We start from the raw sequence: 23567 nt of genomic DNA, 5'->3' as shown, positions 1-23567 counted from the left end.
TACATGCCTACCTTACACAATCTCCCTCCATTGGACAGTCCTGCTATCCAAGGAACAAGTCTGATAAAACTTTGTTGCACTCCCTCTAAGGCAATATTACCTTTCCTGAGACGAGGGGACCAAAACTGTACACAGTAGTTGAAGTGTGGTCTGACCAAGTTCTTATACAACGGAAGTAAGTCTTCACAGCTTCTTCACTCAAATCCCTGTGCCATGAAGGCAAACATTCCATTACCTTTCCTTCTAACTTGCTGCACCTGCGTGTTAGCCTTCAATGACTGAATGACAAGGACAGACAAGTTCCTTTACACATCTAATATTCCAAACTTTCATCATTTAGAACATAGAATAGTACAGCACAGGAACAGGCCCTTAAACCCACCAGGTCTGTGCTGACCATTATGCCAGTCTAAACTAATCCCATGCGCCTACACATTGTCCATACCCCTCTATTCCCTGTCTGTTCACCTCTCTGTTTAAAAGCCTCTTAAATATTGCTATCATCTCTGCTTTTACCACCACCCCGGTAGCACGTTCCAGGCACCTACCACCCTTTGTGTAAAAAGACTTCCCTCACATACCTCCTTTAAACTTTTCCCCTCTCACCTTAAACCTATGCCCTCATTATGTGATTACTAGGCTACTAAAAGATTATAATTATCCTCCCTTTCCATGCCTCTCATGATTTTATATACTTCAATCAGGCAGACCCTCAGCCTCTGATGCTCTAGTGAAAATAATCTAACCTCTCCTTATAACTGATACATGCCAGTCTAGCCAATGCCCTGGTAAACCTCTTCTGCACTCGCTCCAAAGCTTCCATATCCTTCCTTGAGAATTGTTACTAGAACTGCACACAATACTCTAAACGTGGCCGAACTAAAGCTTTAAACAGTTGCAACATGACTTGCCAACTATTATAGTTGAAAATAAGGATGCCATGTGCCTTCTTTCTCACTTTATCAACTTGTGTTGCCACTTTCAGGGAGCTACGGACTTAGACCCCAACATCTCTCTGTACATCAATGCTCCTAAGGGTCCTGCCATTTCCTGTATTCTTTCCTCGTGCATTCGATCTCCCAAAATACAGCAACTCACAGTTTTGTAGATTAAACTCAATCTGCATTTCTCGGTCCAATTTTCCAACTGATCTATATCCTAGTGTATCCTTCGATAAACTTCCTCACTATCTACAACTCCACCAATTCTTGTATCATCTACAGACTTACTACTCAGACTTATAATCAGACCAATTACAATTTCAGCAAAGTCACCGATGAACATTACAAACAACTGAGGTCCTAGTACTGATCACTATAGAACATCACTGATCATAAACTTTTAGTCAGGAAAACACTGCTCCACAATTACCATCTGTCTTCAATGACCAAGCTAATTTTGTATCCAACTAACCAATTCACCATGGAACCCATGTGATGTAATCTTCTGGGCACCCACCATAAGGGATCTTGTCAAATGCTTTAGTAAAGTCCATGTAGACAACATCCACTGTCTTACCCTCAATCACCTTCATCACTTTCCCAAAAATCTCAAAGTCTGTGAGACAAGGCCTCTCCCACACCAAGCCACACTGACTTTTTTTTTCTTTATTTATTCATTTATGGGAAGAGGGCGTTGCTGGCTAGGCAGCATTTATTGCCCATCCCTAATTGCTCAGAGGATAGTCTGGAGTCACATTGTAGGCCAGACCAGGTAAGGGTGGCAGTTGCCTTCCCCAAAGGACATTAGTGGACCAGATGGGTTTTTCCCCAAACAATCGACAATGGATTCACAGTCAATATTAGACTCTTAATTTCAGATATTTTATTGAATTCAAATCCACCATCTGCCGTGGCGGGAATCGAACCTGCCTCCGCAGATTGTTGTCTGGGGCTCTGGATTAATAGTCCAGCGATAATACTGCTCGGCCATCACCTCCTCAACTATCACTAATAAGTCCTTCTTCAAATGTGAGTAAATCTTGTCCCTAAGAATTTTCTCCAATAATTTCCCTACCACTGGAGTAAAGCTCACCAGCCTAAAATTTCCTAGATTATCCCTTTGCACTTATTACATAAAGGAACAACTTTGGCTATTCTCCAGTATTCTTGGGATCTCGCCTTTGGCTAAAAAGCATACAAAGATCTCTGTCAAGGCCCCAGCAATTTGTTCCCATGCCTCCTTCAGTATTCTGGGATAGGTCCTATCAGGCCCGGGGGACATTTCTATCTTAATGTTTTCCAAGACACCCAAAACCTCCTCTTTTTAATACTGACATGCACCGGAATATCAATAGACCTCTTTCTAATCTGACCATCATCTATTTCCTTCTCCTTAGTGAATACCAATGCAAAGTACTCATTTAGGACCTCACTAAGTTCCTCTAGTTCCATGCAGAAATTTCCTTCTTTTTCCTTGAGGGGACCTACTCTTCATGGCTGGCCTCTTCCTCCTCAAATACATATAAAATGCCTTGGGCTTAATCCCACTGACCAAGAATATTTCAATGCCCCTTCTAATTTCTTGCTTAAGTTCTTTCCTGCTTCCTTTGTACTCCTCAAGGGCCTTGTTTGATTTTATCATCATTGAATCCTTAGAGTGTGGAAACAGGCTCTTTGGCACAATAAGTCCATGTTGAACCTCCGGGCATCCCACCCAGGTCCATCCTCCTGCAAGCCACTTAATCTACACTTCCTGGAACAAAACAGGCAATTTAGCATGGCCAGTCTACCTAGCCTGCATATCTTTGGACTGTGGGAGGAAAGCAGAGCAACTGGAGGAAACCCATGCAGACACGGCGAGATTGTGCAAACTCCACACAGACAGCTGACAGGTGGAATTGAGCCCAGGTTCCTGGAGCTGTGAGGCAGCAGTGCTAACCACTGAGCCACCATGTCTCCCAGATTTCAGTTTACTAAACATTATGTAGGCTTCCTTTTTATTTTTAAACTAACATTTTAATATCTCTTGTCATCCAAGGTTCCTGAAACTTGCCATCTTTATCTTTCATCCTCACGGGAAGAGTAGTTAAGAAGTACTCTGCACATCTGTTCTTTGTACTAAAGTGGATAATCACACAATTTCCATATTAGATTTCATCTAACATGGTATTTCCCAGTCACGAAACCTGTCCAGATCCTCCTGAAAATATTTTAAATCTTCCTTACAACATTCCTGTTTAGCTTTGTAACATTTGCAAATTTGAAAATGTTACGTTTGGTCCCCAAGTCCATTGATATATACTGTGATTAGCTGAGAGGTCAAAGAATTAATCCTGTCCCTAAGAATCTCCTCTAATAATTTCCTAGTAGTCACTGCCTGCCAATGCAAGAATAACTTGTTTTCTTGTAGTTAGTTGATCCATAATCCATGCCTGTATATTACCTCCCATCCCATGTGCTTTAAATTTTTCTAACTTGTCTCTGTTGGGGACTTTATCAAAAGGCTTCTGAAAATCCAAGTAAACCATGTACAGTGATGCCCCTTTGTCAATTTTATTAATAATATCCTTAAAAAAACCTCCAAGATCATTGAACATGATTTCCAAAATCCATGTTGACTATGCCTAATCAGAACACTATTATCCAAGTGTACAGTTACTGCATCCCATATAATAGATCCCAGCATTTTCCCTAATATTGATGTAAGGCTAATAGCTATAGTGCCCGGGCTTCTCATTCATTCTCTTCTTTAAAAGTGCAGTAACATCTGCCAGCTTCCAATCTGAAGGAATAATTCCAGAATGTATAGAATTTTGATTATCTCTGTAGCTATCTCTTTCAATACTCCAGGTTATAAAATATCAAGACTGAGGCATTTATCAAATTTTTAGTATCTCCAGTACAATATTCTCACAAATACTAATTTCCTTCAACTCTTCATTCTCCCTAAATAAAAACTGAAAGAACTGCGAATGCTGTAAATCAGGAACAAAAACAAAGTTGCTGGAAAAGTTCAGTAGGTCTGGCAGCTTCAGTGAAGGAAATAAACAGAGTTAACGTTTTGGGTCTGGTGACCCTTCCTCAGATGCTGCCAGACCTGCTGTGATTTTCCAGCAACTTTGTTTTTGTTCCTTTATTCTCCCTGTATAACTCTTGGCGATTTCTTGTGTCTTCCTCAGTGAAAACAGTCACAAAGTAATCATTTAGCTTTTCTTCCATTTCTCTATTCCCCATTACAGATTCTTCTGTCTAGCCTATAGTTTGTCTTGAGCCAAACGTTTCCTTTTCACAAACCTGTAGGAGCCTTCATAGTCCATTTTTATGTTTTCTTTTGGTAGACAGCATTTATGTTTGATTCACCCTTTCCTGATTAGTTTAATGGTCATCTTTTGCTCTGTTCTAAAATCTCCCAAACCTGATTCTGTACTTCTACCATACTTCTGCTTATATATCTCTTAACTTCCCATGTCAGGTATGGTTGACTGACTCTTTTTGAGGTTTTGCACCTTGAAGGAACGCATAGTTGCTCTTATCCTTGTGATGATTCTTTAAAGGCTATCCATTGCCTATGCACAATCTTGCCTTTGACATATTCAGATCACCGGTCTTATTGTTTTAGCATCATGACAACAACTATAATTCTAATTACTTAATTGACAGTAAAGCCCTTTTGAATGCCTCAAAGGGCACTGTAAATAAACCTTTTTCCTTTCCCCTAGCATCCTGTAGGCCTTTAACTCTCCAAAATCTCTGCACTCTTTGATTCTGGAGTTCTGCACATCAGAATTCTCTTACATTTGGCAACAATGCCGTTAACTGTCTAGGTCCCATGCTCAGGAATTCCATCCCTAAATCTCTCTGCCCATGGTATCTTTTAAGTCACTTATTAAGACCCAGCATTCTGGTCCTGCTTTAGGTCTCCTGTTCTGATATCTCAGTTTGGTTTGGTGATCAAATTCCTGATCAATATTTATGACCTAGACCTTAATGTATAGGGAATAATTTCATAATTTACCAATGGTGTGAATGTTGGCAGAATTGTAAGCTGTGAGCGGGATAATGCAGAATTTCAAAAGGACACAAATGGGTGGAGTTTGCAGACACACAGAAAATAAAATTCATTGTAGAGATGTGTGAAGCAGTTCATTTTGTAGGAAGAATACGAGATCCAGGGGGATCAGGGGCTGCAGGTGCAGAGGTACTTGGACGACTATCTGCATGATCAATCAAAGCTGGCAGGGCAGATCAAAAGAGTGGCTAATAAAGTATACAGCATGCTTGAATGCATTAATAGGGGCACAGACTTTAAGAACCAGGGTGTTATGCTAACCTTGCACAGAATACTGGTTCAGCCTCAACTGCAGTTCTGCATCATTTTAGGAAATGGCCACGCTTTAGGAAAGATGTGAAGGCTTTCAGATGAGGACATGAGAATGTTCCCAGAAATGAACATTGGGACTATTTTCCTTTATCTTACCATGAGCCATTTCCAAAACACTGCTGCCCCACAGCACCAGGGACCTGGGGTCAATGCCATCCTTGGGCAACTGTCTATGTGGAGTTTGCACATTCTCCCTGTGTCTGAGATAATGGGAACTGCAGATGCTGGAGAATCCAAGATAACAAAGTGTTGGGCTGGATGAACACAGCAGGCCAAGCAGCATCTTAGGAGCGCAAAAGCTGATGTTTCGGGCCTAGACCCTTCATCCCCACGTTTGCATGGGTTTCCTCCGGGTACTCTGATTTCCTCCCACACTCCAAAGATGTGCAGATTAGGTGGATTGGCTAAGCTAAATAGCCTGTAGTGTTCAGGGTCTACAGATTATGTGGGTAAAAGGGGGATGGGTCTGGGTGGGATGCATCAAGGGTCAGTGTGGACTTGTTGGGCTAAAGGGCCACACTGTAGGGGTTCTAATTCATACAGCTCAAGAATTTTTAAGGCAAAACTAGAGCTGAAGTGTTAGAAAAAAAATTCAACTCAATGTTCAATTTCGATATCCCTGCTGTAGGAAAGATATTGTTAAACTTGAAAGGGTACAGAAGAGATTAACACGGGTGTTGCCAGGGTTGGAGGGTTTGACCTGCAAGGAGAAGCTGAATAGGATGAGGCTATTTTCCCTGGGGCATCGGAGGCTGAGGCGTGACCTTACAGAGGTTTACAAATTATGAGGGACAGGGATAGGTTGAACAGCCAAGGTTTTTTTTCCCCCAGGGTAGGGGAGTCAAAAACTAGACAGCACAGGTTTAAGGAGAGAGGAGAACAATTTAAAAGGGAACTGAAGGGTAACTTTTTCACGCAGAGAGTGGTGCGTTTACAGAACGAGCTGCCAAAGGAAGTGATGGAGGCTGGTACAACCACAACATTTAAAAGGCATCCTGATGGGCACATGAATAGGAAAGGCAAAGTGGAATACAGGCCAAACGTGACTAGATTAATTCAGGATATCTGCTTGGCATGGACAAGTTGGACCGAAGGGTCTGTTTCCATGCTGTATGACTCTACGGACTCATAGCGCTTACCACAAGATGATTTGCTTCGATAAATTCAGGGCCACTCTTTCTGCAGGTTAGTTTTGATTTAGCCCCTTCAAGCAAAGTGCGTGCCCTCTAAATCCACTGCTCTCTACACTGTGAAACAATTCATGGTGGTTTATATGAACTTGTTCTTTCAAATCATAAAGCAGCAAACATATCACCTCTCAATTTTCTGTTTTCCAATGAGAACATGACCAATTCATGGAATTATTCCATCTCTTCAATCATTCTGTTTCTATGTTCTACAGTTTTCCAAGAGCTGCAAAATCCCTTTTGTATTGTGGCAATAACACGGTAAGTGCAGCTGTGTGATTTATGAACTGCTAGGATTACCTCACAATTTTGGCTCAATATTCACCTTTAATACATCCCAACATCTGATTTGCTTTACTCAATGCCATTGAACATAGTTGTCATAGCTTCACTTTACTGTCAATCAAAGGCCTCAGATGGCATTAATTTTCCATCCACATTATTTTCTTTCCAGTTAAGCAATCATTCCTTTTTGGTATTTTTTTTTGTCCCTGTGTGAAGCATTCATGCTGTAACATTCACATTGAAGAGTCTACTTCAGGGCACAGATGTATTTTATTTTGTAAATGCGATCAGTGAACAACATAAAATCAATTAAATTTATTTTCCCCTTACACCAAAATGTAGGAAATCCGCCCACTGAAGGACATCGTTTTGAGGGGCAGCAACTTAAGACATAATAACGTGCTATAATACTTACCTTATATAAAAGCTAAGAGTTGTAAGCCATTAGGATTAGAGAAGGAATTGTGGAAAATGCCATGTCTGTCTACGGTCAGATATACAGGGATGAAAATAAATGGAGTTCCAAGAAGCTGGACAGATAGGCACTTCAGAGAGGTGGCGTTTAGGAGAATGTAGAAATGTTCACAGAAAGAGCAGACAAGTGTTAAATCAACAAAGTGTTGAGCATTCCATCTTCAAAAAAAGCAGAAGTCTTGAGTGTTCATTTAATAGTGAAAGGACTTGAGATTTTACTGCATTGTGCCTTGGAACTGCAGTTGTAGGTAGGGAATGGTCAAACACTTTTGGTCTTATATAAGTATGATGAATTTTCTCAGGGCAATGGCAGTGACACAGTACTGTATATAGTATTGGATGCTCTACTATTGAAATGATAATCAAGTTGTACAGAGTGTACAGTGTAAGTTCCCGACAATTATGTGGTAAGGGAGACAAGGGCATGTGATAACATGGTGATTTTGTCACTGTATAAGTAATGCAGAGATCTAGGTAATGCACTGTGGACCAGGGTCTCAAGCCCACCATGGCAAGCAGTGGAATTTGAATTTTTATAAAAAATATGGAATACAAAGTCTAATGATTACAATTGTAGATAATCTCAAAAACCTACCCAGTCTTTTAGGGAAGGAAATCTGTCATCCTCATCTGGTCTGGCCTATGACATGAATTTTCAGTTAAACATATGGGTTTGTCTGTGTTTTTGGAGATGAGAGTTATTTTTAAAGAATACAGTACCCATAACTCCATGTATGAGGTAGCTATGCAGAGGTCCTAGGGAACTCAGAGTTACTCAGAGGGCTTGGGACCTTTTCTTCTTTTAGTCTGTGTAGGAAAGTCCTTTGAGAGAGAAGAATACATTATGTTCCAAAGTTCTAAGAAGTCTTTTGATCGAGTAAAAAGCGCTAAGGAAGCAAGTTTAAAGTATGGAAATTATCTGAGAATAGGAAGTTATGATAAATTCTAGACTGGAATATTTGGACAAAGTTAGTGGAAATGAAGTTAAGTATTTTTAGAAGAAAAACTGGAAAAGGAATTGAAGCTGCGTCAGGTATAGTTTAGCACAAAAAGTATGTTATGTCAGAAGCATAATATTTAAGAAAGGATTATCTACATTTCCATCACATAGGTTGAAACCTTAATTACTTCAAGTCGGTCAGGTATTTCAAAAAAGCAATGACTTTCTCTCTCTTGCAAATTGGCTGGAATGGGTCCTGCCATAGGTATGACACTAAATACTAGAATAGCATCAGTGTCAGTCTGCTGTAACAGAGCAACTGAATCTGATATGATAGGGTTAGTGAGCTCAGTTGGTTAGATAGCTGGTTTGTGATGCAGAGGGATGCCAACAGCACAGGTTCAATTTCTGTACCAGTTGAAGTTATCACGAAGGGCTCTCCTCCTCACCCTCCCCCCTCACCTAAGGCATGGTTACCCACCACAAATCATCTCTCTCCAGTCAGACAGCAGCCCAACTGTCCAGTAGGTGAGTTTACCTTAAGGAATGGTCAATTAACTCAGTTGGCTGGACGGTTTGCAATGCAGCCTGATGCCACCAGTGTGAGAGTTTCTGCGCTGGCCAGCGTTACCATGAAGGACTCTCTTTCTCAAAATCGTCCCTCCCTTCAGGTTTGGTGGCCCTCAGGTTAAACCACCACCAGTCATCTCTTTCTCATTAAAGAGCAGTTCTATGGTCTGGGAAGACTACGGTGGCATTTATCTCTACTGATACTGATACAAAGCTGTTGTTTCTTTTCAATGTATAAAGAGTGCTTGGGTTGTTTCTACTCTTGTGATTAAGAATCTTTGAATCTGTGTAACAAGAGGAGAGAGTGGTTTTACTACTTGTTTACCTTCATTTCTGTTGTTAATAAACTTTTGTTTTGCTTTATTATTAAAACAAAGTGTGCACCATTGCATATTTAAGTTTTTGTAAAAGATCACTTTGGTAACAAAAAAAAAGAAAACTTATGATTTATCCAGCCTGTTTAGGATCTGGTACTTATATCAACCGGGCATTACCCTATAACAATAGGGAGCCTGAGATTGTAATACTTGACTCGTCTGTGAGGCTGCTCTCCCAATTTTGGCACTACCTCCAGATGTTAGAAAGGAGGACTCTACAGTGCTCACAGTCCCGAGGTTATAATTTCAAATTCCTGGCTGACGTCAGGGGCACAAGCTGTTCCATTCCTTTGAGACGTTTTAGCAGTTTGATATTACCGAGCTGTCTGAAATACCCGAGTGGTTTTCTAGGACTTTTCCGAGGGCAGTTATGTCAATCACATTGACTAACCAACATTTGGCCGCTCACCCTTTACAAAGACAGGATCTTTATGCTGACCTCCACAAGTAGCCAGCTGACCACATCTGAGCCCCTGAACTGATATCAGAGGCTGCCCTCACCTTATCGTACAAGAACAGCCTTGGCTGAAGGTTGTCTCCCTTGAGCTGACTGAGGACTGCTAACTGTTACAAGTCTCCTGGCTTTGTGTCTGTGCTAAACGGCAAAATAGAAGCCTGGTCACTTTGACTGGGGGTGGCAAAGTACAAGAATGCATGTCAGGCAATGTTGTGAGCATCCAGGTAGGATCAAGTTGAGTGAGCACGAAAGGAGCGAGTGTCCAGCTGTGGTGAAACCCAGTACAATACATGTCCCTGTGCATAAAGTGTGCTTGTGCAGCAATTCAATGCTACTTGCTGATGCTCCTTTAAGTTTAGCTTCAAAGTGCAGAAGTATCCTGTAAGTTAGTTATGCTGAGAGATTGGATAAACATGGGTTGAATTCCTTGGAGTAGAGGAGATTTGGATGGGGGGGGGGGGGTGGGGGTGAAGAGAGAGATGCATAAAAAAGAGGGGCATAGATAGGACAGACAGGAAGGAGCATTACTCTTTGATGGGGGGATCGTGACTAGGGAGGCAAAGATTTAAGTTAAGTAGCAGGAGATTTAGAATGAATATGAAGAAAGAATATTTTCATCCAGAGGATGGTGGTAATCTGGATTTCACTACCTGTAAAGGTAGTAGAGGCAGAAACCCTCATAACATGTGAAAAGTATTTAGATATGTTATGTGAGACCAAGACATTACAAGGCAACAGGCCATGTGCTGGAAAATGAGGAGATTAGAATAGGTAGGTGTTTGTTTTCAACCAGTGCAGACTGGGTTGAAAGGCCTTTTTCTGTGCTTTAAACCCTTGTAACACGAGGCAAATTGGAAAGGTGCCATGACAATACTGAGAGTCTGGAGTTCCTCTTGTGGGTCTTTGTGTGGCATGGGAGGTGGCGGGGGGGAACAAGAACTAAGGGACAGAGTTTAAGAAGAAAAGATCACCTGTTTAAGATGGAGACAAGGAGACTTTTTTCTTCCTCTGAGAGTGCCATCAGCATGTGGAGGCAGGGTCACTGAATTTATTGGGGACTGAGTTAGATTGCTTTTTGTTCGATTATGGAGTCAACAGTTCTGGGTAGCGTACAACAAAGTGAAGTTGAGGCCTCAACCAGATCATTCATCATTTTACTGAAGAGCAAATCAGGCTCAAAGAGTCAAATCGTGTCCACCTGCTCCTAAATTCTGTTTCAACACAGCCTGGACAATATACAAGCATGGTCCAAATCATGGCAAGTAATATACATCTCCATCTCCATCAGAGGTCTATTGATCGCTCTTCAACATTCAATGACATGATCATCACTGAATCGCCCACCACCACCAGCCTGCCGACCAGAAGTGCATATCAATGCGACAAGAGCAAGCCAAAGGCTGCATATTCTGCAGGGAATAGCTCACTTCCTGACTCCTCAGGATCTTTCCCCCATCTACAAGGCACAAGTCAGGAATGTGATGGAATGCTCCCCATTTGCCTGGATGAGTGCAGTTCATAATATACCACAGAATCATAGCTGCATGAAACTCAAGATGCATTCAATCAGCCAGGAAAAAGGAGCCAACATGTTTGGATCCTCATCCACCACCTTAAAAAGTCACGCCCTCCACTACCAGTACCATCTCGAAGATACATTGCAATTAGTCACCAACGTTTTTTCCAACAGTGTCTCCCACATTCTATCAATAAGTAAAAAATGTTTTCATGTGGTTGCTTCAGGCTTTTAATGGTGGCTTTCATACAGTGAATAGGAAAAGCCTATTTCCAATGTCTGGGACATGAGGGGCCATTACTGTAAAATTAACAGGAAGGGAAGAAGGGACATTTAGGGGAATTTGCTTAAGGCAGTGCTTACTGAACCTTTTCCTACCATGATTCTATTTTGAAGCTTGAAACCTGTTGCAACCCCTCAGAGCTGCGGGGAAAGGCAGAGAAGATCTATTAGTGCAAGGGGCAGGGGGGTCAGTCAGCCATTGCGTGTCATAGCTTGCAATCACAAAATCTAAGCTTGCAATTCCACTTAGAGGATTCCAACGTCCAACTTGGGAAACCCCTGGCATAAGGCTTTAAGTAGAGAACTCAGAGCATGCACCACTGTATCTTTGATGGGCAAAATAATTAATATCGGAACAAATTGGGATAGGGAGACTGTTCAAAAGGATAGATAAAAGCACAGATGATCAATGTCTGCAAAAGGAAATTGGATGTGCACTTCAAGGACGTAATAACTTTGCAGTTCTACAGACACACATCCGGGCTGTGGGATGCTCTGAACAGGCCTATCAGGGACTCAATGGACTGATTTCAATGAGAGTAAAAACTGGATTAGATCTGAATTTTTCCAGCAAAGATAACTCAAATGACCTCCTGTATTATAATATAATCTTCAATTATTCTTAAGACGGGATTCAAACCACTCAGCTCTGGTACAAAAAATTGCATTCAATAGAACATAGAACATTACAGCACAGTACAGGCCCTTCGACCCTCGATGTTGTGCCGACCTGTCATACTGATCTCAAGCCCATCTAACCTACACTATTCCATGTATGTCCATATGCTTATCCAATGACGACTTAAATGTACCTAAAGTTGGCGAATCTACTACCATTGCAGGCAAAGCGTTCCATTCCCTTACTACTCTCTGAGTAAAGAAACTGCCTCTGACATCTGTCCTATATCTTTCACCCCTCAATTTAAAGCTATGCCCCCTTGTGCTCGCTGTATCCATCCTAGGAAATGATCTCTAATGAACTGCCATTTTTCATCTGAGTTAACATCCTGGTGAATCACTTTCCAGTACAAACAACTGATATGTAGACATCATGCAGGCCAGGGACAGATAAACATTGAGCTCTTTCTTGGGAATTAGGAACATCATTTGTGACAGTGAAACAGATTCACCATTTTCATCCTGTCCTGATGCCGCTGCTTACTTGCACAAAAATGCCTGGTTAACTAAAGTTCCAGCAATAAAGTACTTGGTGTAGCACTTAAATTTTAACTCAAACCTGAATTCTGGATGAAAAGGCAAGTTAGTTGACCCATCGCTTTGTAGCACTGTAGTCCCACTAATATTTAAAAAAAAGATACATCTTTAGCAACTTCTAATTTAATTCTTGAAGAAGCTGATCACATTTGCATTAAGTTTGCAGAATAATTCACAGAAATAGCCAAAATGCAAAAATACAATTTTTAAAAACTCGGAAAACAATTTATCATGGGTTTTAAAAAGAAGTTCTTAATCACGTATAATTTGGGAATGCAGCGTCCTTTAATAAACGCTGTTTTCTTTTGGAATATTTGTTCACACCTCAGGCAATGTCATCTATGTCAGACTGTTCACTGCACATCAACAACTCTCCCAGATTCTGGTCACAGATGGCTTCTTGCTCAACTTAAATTACTGATCCCAGGAGTTACACGAATCACTAAGCTTGATTTCATTTGGATATAAATTAGAAAAGCATTCACAGGCATTATAACGTGAGTTTAAGGGGGAGCCACAAGTTTATTTATAAAGTATATTCAACTAGAGTGTAGTGTTTAAAAGTCCACAAATATTCCAGAATGATTCCTCCCCATGTGGACACCAACTTGGATCTGTTATTAAGAACTAGTTTAATTTTGAACTAGGCTCAGAATTGAGGCGGGAGGGGGGGGTCACCGGACCTGAAATGTTAACTCTGTTTTCTCCTCCACCTATACTGCCAGACCCAATAAGAATACTGATGTTTGTTAAATAATTCAACACGGCATCAGAAAGCAGCATTGGCAACAATATTCTAACAGCCTTATGAAAATAAATGTAAGAAAAACAATTGAAAGCCTTAGTAAATGTTAGCATAAGTAAAAAGAAAATGTTGACTGCAATGTTTACAGAGGCTGTCTTGTCCATTGGATACTGAACTTAGGCACATTACACAATAACCCGTCCCAGCACGTCTGTCTGAGAAAACAGGTTCTTCATCACATCTTAATCAGGTGCAACTTTTGAGAAAAAGGCTAAAACAGAATCTGACTCATATCTTGGCAGATGCTGGGAGATTTGGACAACATATTAGGGGCAGCACAGTGGTTAGCACTGCTGCCTCACAGCACTGATGCTCTAGTTTCGTCCCACAGTCCAAAGATGTGCAGGTTAGGTGGATTGGATATGCTAAATTGCCCATAGTGTTCAGCGATGTGTAGCTTAGGTGGGTTATGGGGGATGGGTCTGGGTGGGATGCCCTGAGATTCGGTGTGGACTTGTTGGGCCAAAGGGCCTGTTCCCACTCCGTAGGGATTCTGCGATATGGATCTTCCTTCCATAGGCACTGTGTTTTGGATGTTTGTTCTAAATTTAGTCATTTTAAGCTGTTGTAAACCTGTATTTTGGACCAGTTATCCCCTCACTTTGTATGTTCCCTGAAGTGAGAAAAGAGAGTACACCGGTTCGTTATTTTTCTGAATTCTCTCTTCTCTCACAACGCAGACAACGTCGTGGGCAACAGAATAACAAACATAATCAGGTTAAGGCTCCAACACTTCTTTGATGCAACTATCAGCTGGAGATTCAGTCAAAGCCAATACATTGTTGAGAATGCTTACATTAATATATTGTGTCATTATATCTTTCTTCAGGAACTGTTTAGTGCAGTAGACATAGAAAAATGAATCAAACAGCTACTTTTCTAGATATTGCAGAGATCAAGATTGCTAGATATCAAGATCTTCACCTACTGACCAGGTGCCTATAATGCACTGTAAACATCTACACCAATCCAGTGGGATAGTTCTGCACACTAATTCATAAATCACTGTACTACTCGGCCACACATCTCCACTCTTTAACCCTGATCAGCTATCTTGAAGATTATCCAGTTTCATAGACTATTGGATCCTATGCTGTGTTCCAAAGTACTGGGACAGCATATGGACAACTTGTTCAGAAGGAAAGCTAAACTTTTAACTCATGGTCTGTGCCAATTTCATTATGGTCCACTCTCTGTCTTCCATTCTTGGCAAACTGAAGCACTTGTGCTTTTCTTTATCCACCAGATTCACTTAAAACTTATGTATAATGCAACTGAGCACAAAGCACAGTTCAGGCTTGAAACTTTACATGAGTTTCTCTCACTGTGTAAGTGGACGTATATTTAGAAACAGAAACATTGAAGCGACTATTTGAGCACGTTTGAGGGATATCACAACTCAGCACATTTCAAACTGATACAAGAAGGACCTGCAGCTTCTTCCCATACCCTGATTCATGAAGCTTTGAGGAAAGTAACTTCTCCTCATCTCTGTTTTAGATAAAAAGAGAAACCTCTCTCCAAGTAGGCCCTTAGTTTCAATCTTTCCTGCCAGCCCTCATTCCTCAATTTGCTTCTCCCCAACTCAAACCTTTCTCTAACCTGAGCACTGAACACCACCTTCCTTTGACAATAGTTCTTGCAACAGCTGCTCCTATTTCATAAGGCACTCAATTCCTGACTCCTTTTCCCCAGTTTGATAGCATTGCACATTTATCTAAGGGCGGTTGTACTACCTAGCGTCCTACATTGGCATAAAAAGTCTGGACGGGAGCCAGGCAGTATTCGCTCCTAGAGTAGGAAGGGTTTCTCAGCTGCTGAGTGGTGGAAAAAAGATCTCCATGACAAAAAAGCTGCTCATTCATCAGCCGTTGCCTCTTACTGATCTTTATGTCCAGTGCGGTAAGTTGCACACAGACTTGGTGCATTAAAGAGTATTCATAATTTGCAATTTACAAGTGTTAATGGTTTAAAGGGGTGGCTTTTAATACAATACTTATTATTGGATGGATCTTACATCGCTAACCTCCTCCACTGTCTTGTTACCTTCTATAAATGTTATTTTGTGTTTCAAATTACTTCTGTCTCCAATCTGCCTATAAAAGCCCTCATTGATAAACTTACCACAACATTGATCACTATGCACTGCAAAGTGAGGTCAGTGGCGCTGCATGATTAACTTACAGCTCCGTAAATCATGTTCTATAATGGAATCTAGACCTTGGTACAGGACATGGTGAAACAGATAGCTACCCTCCTAGATAATAAAATGTGAGGCCGGATGAACACAGCAGGCCAAGCAGCATCTCAGGAGCACAAAAGCTGATGTTCCGGGCCTAGACCCTTCATCAGAGAGGGGGATGGGGGGAGGGAACTGGAATAAATAGGGAGAGAGGGGGAGGCGGACCGAAGATGGAGAGTAAAGAAGATAGGTGGAGAGGGTGTAGGTGGGGAGGTAGGGAGGGGATAGGTCAGTCCAGGGAAGACGGACAGGTCAAGGAGGTGGGATGAGGTTAGTAGGTAGCTGGGGGTGCGGCTTGGGGTGGGAGGAAGGGATGGGTGAGAGGAAGAACCGGTTAGGGAGGCAGAGACAGGTTGGACTGGTTTTGGGATGCAGTGGGTGGGGGGGGAAGAGCTGGGCTGGTTGTGTGGTGCAGTGGGGGGAGGGGATGAACTGGGCTGGTTTAGGGATGCAGTGGGGGAAGGGGAGATTTTGAAACTGGTGAAGTCCACATTGATACCATATGGCTGCAGGGTTCCCAGGCGGAATATGAGTTGCTGTTCCTGCAACCTTCGGGTGGCATCATTGTGGCAGTGCAGGAGGCCCATGATGGACATGTCATCAAGAGAATGGGAGGGGGAGTGGAAATGGTTTGCGACTGGGAGGTGCAGTTGTTACCCTCCTGTGCTTTGTAACTGTGACGTTAGACATTGTGTTATCAGAAGACTATCATGTCATTTAACTATCTCTCTATAGATAGATAAATAATGTTTCTTTAATAAGTTAGCCTAACTGAAGCACACATATTGTAAATGCTTTCTTTGAATATTAAAACAGCTTAGAAACAGTTTTGTTAACACTGTTTATAGGGATTTTGACATGAAACTAATTAATATAAATTACATATAATTAATGTATACAGTTATACATAGCCACCATTAAAACAATGAATTACCTTGAAACGTGAAAAATATTTTGTTTCATAATCTAAAATTTAGCAAAATTCATATAAAACATCTGTGCAAATTTAAACAAGGCAATACTTTTTCTGCAAAACCTTAGAATTTTAGACTGCCCTCGCACAGTCGGCCATTCAAAACATTGGGCCCCATGCTGGCCCTTTCAAAGAGCTTTCTTGTCATTTTGTTTCCATAGGATACTGTAGCTAAAACATGTTTATAATGCAGATCATCCTTCAGGTCATAATCTTCAATGTCTAATCAAAAAAAAACTTGTAATAAGTGAAAATTTTCTGGTTCACTGATATAAAAATCATGGTTTTCACATGCTGCTATATTTACATATTACATCATACTCATATTCATTGGCATCCCCCCAGCTGCTTAGTGACAAATCACAGAAGTCAAGCCATTTTCAGGAAGTTTGCAGTGTAGTTCCGGCTAATAATTTATACAATGTTAGCAAGTCTGTGAGAATGGGCTGTCCAACAAACTCATGACAGTATTAAATAATCACCTTCAGCAAACAACACAAGTCACAAACGTCAACACAGTCATTATAAAAGCTGAGCTCCATTTTAGATTTGCCAGAAGATATACAATTGCGAGCAGAATATTGCTGAGTATTACAAAAATGAAGATCAAGATCCTACATCGTACTACAGAACTGTCTTCGAGCAAGTATAATCTCACAATTCACTGTAAAGATTTACTGTGAAGCTTACAGCATTAGGCCATTAACCTTGCAATGTTTGCCAACTAGAAGGTCAAGGGCAGCAGACACACAGGAGTACCATCACCTGTAAATTCCCTGCTCCATCCTGACTTGGAACAAAATTGCTGTTGCTTCCTTGTGGCTGAGTCAAAATCCTGCAACTCCATTCCTTTGAGCATTGTGGGCGTACCTGCACCAAACAAACAACTATGGTTCAAAAAAGGTAGAGACTGGATACACTGGGAAGTTTCTCCCTGGACCATTGGAAGCTGAGGGGTGACTTTGTAGAGGTTTATAAGATCATGAGGGGCATAGATTGGGTGAATAGCCATGGTCCTTTTCCAAAGTTAGGGGAGGCCAAAACTAGACAGCGTAGATTTAAGATGACGGGGGAAAGATTTAAAAGGGACCTGAGGGGCAACTTTTTCATGCAGAGAGTCATGCCTGTGTGGAACCAACTACCAGAAGAAGTGGTGGAGGCGGGTACAATTGCAACATTTAAGAGGCATCTGTGTGTGTACATGAATAGCAAGGGTTTAGAAGGATACAAGCCAAATGCTGGCAAATGGGACTAGATCAGTTTAGGATACCTGGTTAGCATGGGTGAGTTGAACTGAAGGGTCTGTTTCCCTGCTGTATAATTCTAAGACTTTATAAAGAGGGGTCACCACCACCTTCTTCAGGGCAATTACCGATTAGCAACACCTACATCCCACAAAAAAATTTTTAAAAAGAGTGGTGTGAATGAAGTTACATTGCTACTTGAATGAATGGTGTGGGAATTTCAAATTCTTACTCAGGATTTTCTCTCCTCTGAACAGAGCAGTAGCTGTCAGGGGTAATATTTCTGTCTATGGGAATTATTGTGGAAGTGCTCCTAACAAGACAAAATAAAAGAAACAGCGGCGTTGCTGGGTCTTGATTTTTGCCAACTGGGACAGCAACTCTCAGAGGTGGAATATCCCTCATGGGGACATAAGCCATGAACCCAGGCAGCTAACTGCTCAAGGACTGCAAAGTGTGATCAGGTCTTCCCTGATTGATGGAGACAAGCTCACCTGGTACTTTAAGTTTTCTCCCAAATTCAGCTTAGTTCTGAAGAAGAATCTGTTTGTAACCTTCATAATTGTAAGTAACTCATACAATAATCAGACAGAATACAAAACAAATGAATGAGCATGTCCATGATACTTGGCTTAAGTATTTATAAGTTCCATAATTACAACTACTATACTGGGCTACAACATATAAAATACAGGCCCTCCCTTGGATTAATGAAGACAACAGAATAATACTACTCGTGCTAAAAATATAGAATTATATGTTTCAGCTTCTTGTAAAATTTAAATAAGGTAATGATGAGCTAATAACTCAGAGAAAGAGATCAAATCAAAGATTTCAAAGACACATACATACTCCCAAACAACGATGTGGTTCATAAATTTATGATGCTTTGGGATTGTATCTGTAAATTTAGTGCAAATGAAGGAAACAAATGGAAGGGGTCATCTGCTCTGAAGGTTGCCTGACAGCAAGTCTGGACAGTTGGAATGTTCTAGATCAAAAGGAAGGCTCAGATCTCTTCACTGGGAAGAATGTGCAAGATATTTACCTTAGACACAATGTTTGCAGTCTTTGAGTTTACAAAGGCCAGACTTTGAGACTTCAAAGTCCTAGAAAAGCACTGGAGGTACTGGATTATAATCAGTTGTACCGAGAGCTGTGCATTATTTCTGAGCTGAGAGAGATTTGGGATCAAACACTAGCTAATGCTAATTCTATCTGAACGCAAGGTTAATGTGTTTGATGGAGTGGCGGGCAGAGAATGCAACTTTTGAGATCAGATTATACGCTGCCCTACAAATGAATTAACAGCTCAGATACACAGCAGCTCCACACGGTCAACAGAGAAAAAAGTGCTACCTGACTTACCACAGTTTGATGCTCGGAGAAGGAACAGCAGAACTGCTGAAGATAGATTTAGGAAACTAGCTGAAAATTGAGCAAGGCAGTCACTTGAATTTACTATTCAGCAAAATAGCTATACAGGAACCTCTTTCAGGCTGAGTTAGTGTGGGCTATTGCAATAATTACTGTAATTCCGTGCAGAATTTGATAGAAGTTTTAAAAATGGGCAATTCTCTCTATGACTTAAAGTATAAGTTGCTTACAAAAAGGAAACTCTCTCAACAATAATGTTGTTCATCATTTGTTACAGTGAATGATTTCAAATGTGAAGTCTGTAATTTTTTCAAACACTAATGCCATCCAAATCCCTTTAAAGGTTATTGGTCTGTGTAGAAAGCAAGATATGTACAGACAAACATACATAAACAGAAACATATACATCAAGCACACATATCCCTACAGTCACATCAAGAACCAAGGTTAAAAACTCATGAGGTAACAAGGTGCTGAGCTCGAGGAACACAGCAGGCCAAGCAGCATCAGAGGAGCAGGAAAGCAGATGTTTCGGGCCTAGACCCTTCTTCAGAAATCCTTCAGAAATCATTTCTGAAGAAGGGTCTAGGCCTGAAACGTCAGCTTTCCTGCTCCTCTGTTGCTGCTTGGCCTGCTGTGTTCATCCAGCTCAGCACCTTGTTATCTCAGATTCTCCAGCATCTGCAGTTCTTGCTATCTTGTAAAATCTCATGACCCTAAATAGAAGTCATACTTGATTGAGGGACAGCTGATGACAATTAAGCAGCACATAGCACAAAGAAGAGTGGAGTAAGAACCAAAGAGGAGGTATAGCCCATTCAGGCTCTCATGCCTGACCTATAATTCAATAAAATCATAGTTGATCTGAATGTGACCTCAACTCTTATTTCCTGCCTGTCCCCCTAAGTTCCATAACCTTTGACTCCACAAATGATCAAAAATTTGTACAACTCATTTTTGAGTATATTCAGAGACCCAGCATCCATTTTTGGAACCTATTTCTAGAGCCTAGCACCACACCCTCCAGCCTTGAAGTGAAACATCAACCTATCAATATATCCTGTCAACACGTCCCTCAAAATCTTGTATGTTTCAAAAACATTACCTCTTCTGTTTCTAAATTCCACTGAGCCTAGGCCCAACCTACTTACCAATTGTCAGAAGACCCAGTGTCCTAGGAATTAGCCAAGTTAATTTTCTCTGAATTGCCTCTACTACCTGGAGATAAAAATTGCTCAGAGTACATTAGGTGGGGTCTTATCAATATTCTGCACAACTGTAGCAAGATGTGTCTTATTTCGTGCTCCATCCTGCTTGCAATATAGGCCAATATTGGCTTCCTAATTCCCTTGTTGTCGAAGACAATTGCTCACAGCTCACCTCTAGAATTCAGTACTTTTAACTATGTTTGGATCCAGGGTATAATGAGGTCAGGAGCTGATGGGCCCTAAATGGAGTGTCAATGGACAACCTTCTACTGTGCACATGTCACTTGATTGCATTATCAATAATCTCATCCATCAATTTGCAGATGGAGTGTAGAATGATGGAGTGGTGGTAATTGGCCAGGTTGATTTATTCCTGGTTTTTGTGAATAGGGTCTAACTTGGAAATTTTGCACATTACCAGGTAGATGCCATTATCATAGCTTTACTGGAATACCTTGGATGGTGCACTGTGAATGCTCAGCACAAGTCTTCAATACTATTGCCAGACTGTTATCAGGTCCCATAGCTTTGCAACATCCAGTGTTACCTGATACCACATGGAATGAATCAAATTGTCTGAAGACTAGCGAGTGTACTGTGGACCATAGGAAGTTATGAAGTTGTATCATCCTCTCAGCCACTGGCCAAAAGTGGAATGCAAGTGGAACTCCCTTACTCTTTCATATATTGTCAGTAAATTTGACAATACACTCAGTCTCCTCATTCAAGTCATTATATAAATCCTTACTACACATTACTACAATAATTGAGGTGCAATATTGATCCCACCAATCACAATTTGTCAAGTTAAACAACATTATTTCTAACTGGTTTAGTTAGCTAATCCCCTACCCATGCTAATATAGCACCCCTAACACTCTGAGCTATTATCCTGCATAGCAACTTTCATTGAAATCGTCTTGGAAACTTAGAAATCCAAATCCACATCTATTTGTTCCCTTTGGCCCACCTTACTCACTGTATCCTCAAAGCACTCTAATTGTCACTATAATTTCCCTTTCACAAAACCATGTTGACTTTGCCTGATTTTTAATGATTTTCCAAATGATGCCACTTCCTTCATAATAGGTTATAATATCCTCCCAATGAAAAATGTTAGCCTGAGAGGGCTATAGATTTCCGTTTTCTGTTTCACTGCTTTCTTGAATAAAGGTGTAACATTTGCAGTTTTCAAAACTTCCAGAACCTTTTCAGAATCTTGGGAGCTTTGGAAGATTACTACTGGACATCCATCACATTTCTGCTGCCACTTCCACTTTTAAGACTTGGGATGTAGGTCATCAGTCTAGAGGACCTGCCAACCACTTGTTTTCTCTGTACTTTTTTCTGGATATTGTAATTGTTTTAAGTTCTTCCTTTCCTTTTGCCTGACTTTCCACTATTTGAGGGATCCTTTTAATGTTTTCTATTGTGAAGACAAACACAAATTACTTGTTCAATGTTTTGCCATTTCCTGCTATTCTTTATGAATTCTCTAGTCTTACCCTCCATAGGATTAATCTTTACTTTAGTCATTCTTGTTATTTTTGTGTACTTGGGGAAGCATTTATTCTGTTTTCATATTTATTGAAAGTTTTCTCTCATACTCTAATGTTACACTATTTTTTCACAATGTTTTCTTTTGCTAAATTTTAAAATTTCACAATCTTCTGGCCCACATTTTCCATTGTTGCTATTTCTCTAGAAATTAGTCCAGCAGTAGCAGAGGACCAATTTGTTCAATATGTGAATATTTCTTGTGCCTATTTTTGTTAGGCATTCAGCGACAGCTTTTGCAAGGCTCCTGGTTGAAATAATAATTCTATGTTTAGCAGACATTGTTCTGGATACATTTAAACAGTAATGTTTATATCAGATGTGATTTGGCCCTTAGGTCATCCCATCTAATTATTATTTTAACATAACTCTTAGGATATCTGACAAATAAAGCGAAGTTACATACCGTACAATATCTTTAGTGTTCTTTAAATGACCATATCCATTCACAGTTAAAACACTGATTAAGAGAAAATGGCTGCAGCTTTTCCGCTACCAGCTACCAGCTCCTGTTCAAATGACAGGGGATATTAAGCAAAACTGGAATTTCTTCCATGCATAATGGCAGAATTATGAAACAGCAACAGATTTATTAAACAAACAGTTACAAGTCACTATAAGTTTATCACTGCTGTGAAGGGGCTTTTAAAATATATTCTATACTAAATCTCCCTGATAGAAATTTTAACTGCTTTGAAGGTACTCTGAGCGCCAAATGAATGTTACACATAAATGTTATGTATTCAATATTACAGACCTAAATGAAAAAGATCCAACTGATGTCTTTCACTCGTGACGTGCACAATTAATGGATGTTCTACTTAAAGACATAAATGTATTAGGCGTAAGAGACGCTGCAGTTTGGACATGCTCATGAGAGAAGAGAAACAGGGGAACAATTGATGTGTGCAGAAGTACTGAGGTTGTGAATCAGCAGCTAGAGCATATATATGGCAGAACCAGATCAGGTTTTGCATTAATCTGTCAAATCAACCGGGCAAAAAAGGGCAGAACAATCACAGACAAATGATGTAAATACTATTGAGGGCATCATGTAAAGTAGAATCAGACATGTCCAGCATGGGGAAAGCAATGTTCTCCCTGCAAGAAGCTGATTTCACAAATAAGCCTCTGGCTAAAGGGAAGCACAACAGGCAAGTCCAGATGGGCAGTGGAGAGGTATTGCCTGAAGATTCCAGTGAATCACACTACACTGTACCACAATTACCTGATCAGGATGACATGAATGTAGTGCCTGAACAGTTCACACTTCAATCATCAGACCCACAACAACCCAACAACAGAAATGGGACAATATGTGCCAGAACAACAAATGACACAGGAACGACACTTCCTGTGGAAACAACTTGATGAACCACTCTGTCTGATGAACAGCCACTGAGAAGAACACGTGCGTGTATAATTAAGAGAGCAGCCTGATTTCAGGACTGTGTGTCCAATGCATATGCATAGACTGATGGGAGTAACAAACTGCTAACCCATGTGATCAACCATGTACACACTTGATAATTTTGC

At 40.7% G+C, this 23567-nt stretch overlaps 1 protein-coding gene across 2 annotated transcripts in view; it reads right to left on the bottom strand.

Annotated features, from left to right (window-relative positions):
• Nucleotides 1-23567, bottom strand: part of fam171a1 (family with sequence similarity 171 member A1) — a 182629-nt gene that overhangs the window by 5935 nt on the left and 153127 nt on the right. Inside the window, exon 6 of one of the 2 annotated variants that reach the window (XM_048562980.2) lies at nt 17411-17515. The exons of the other annotated variant lie outside the window; for it this stretch is intronic. Within the exon in view, the coding sequence (XP_048418937.1) occupies nt 17411-17515 (105 nt within the window). The remainder of the gene's footprint in view (nt 1-17410; nt 17516-23567) is intronic. 2 annotated transcript variants of the gene reach the window in all.

This window comes from Stegostoma tigrinum, chromosome 2 (assembly GCF_030684315.1).
Source record: "Stegostoma tigrinum isolate sSteTig4 chromosome 2, sSteTig4.hap1, whole genome shotgun sequence".
Classification (NCBI taxonomy): Eukaryota; Metazoa; Chordata; class Chondrichthyes; order Orectolobiformes; family Stegostomatidae; genus Stegostoma; species Stegostoma tigrinum.
This window is presented reverse-complemented; position numbering and strand designations above follow the sequence as displayed.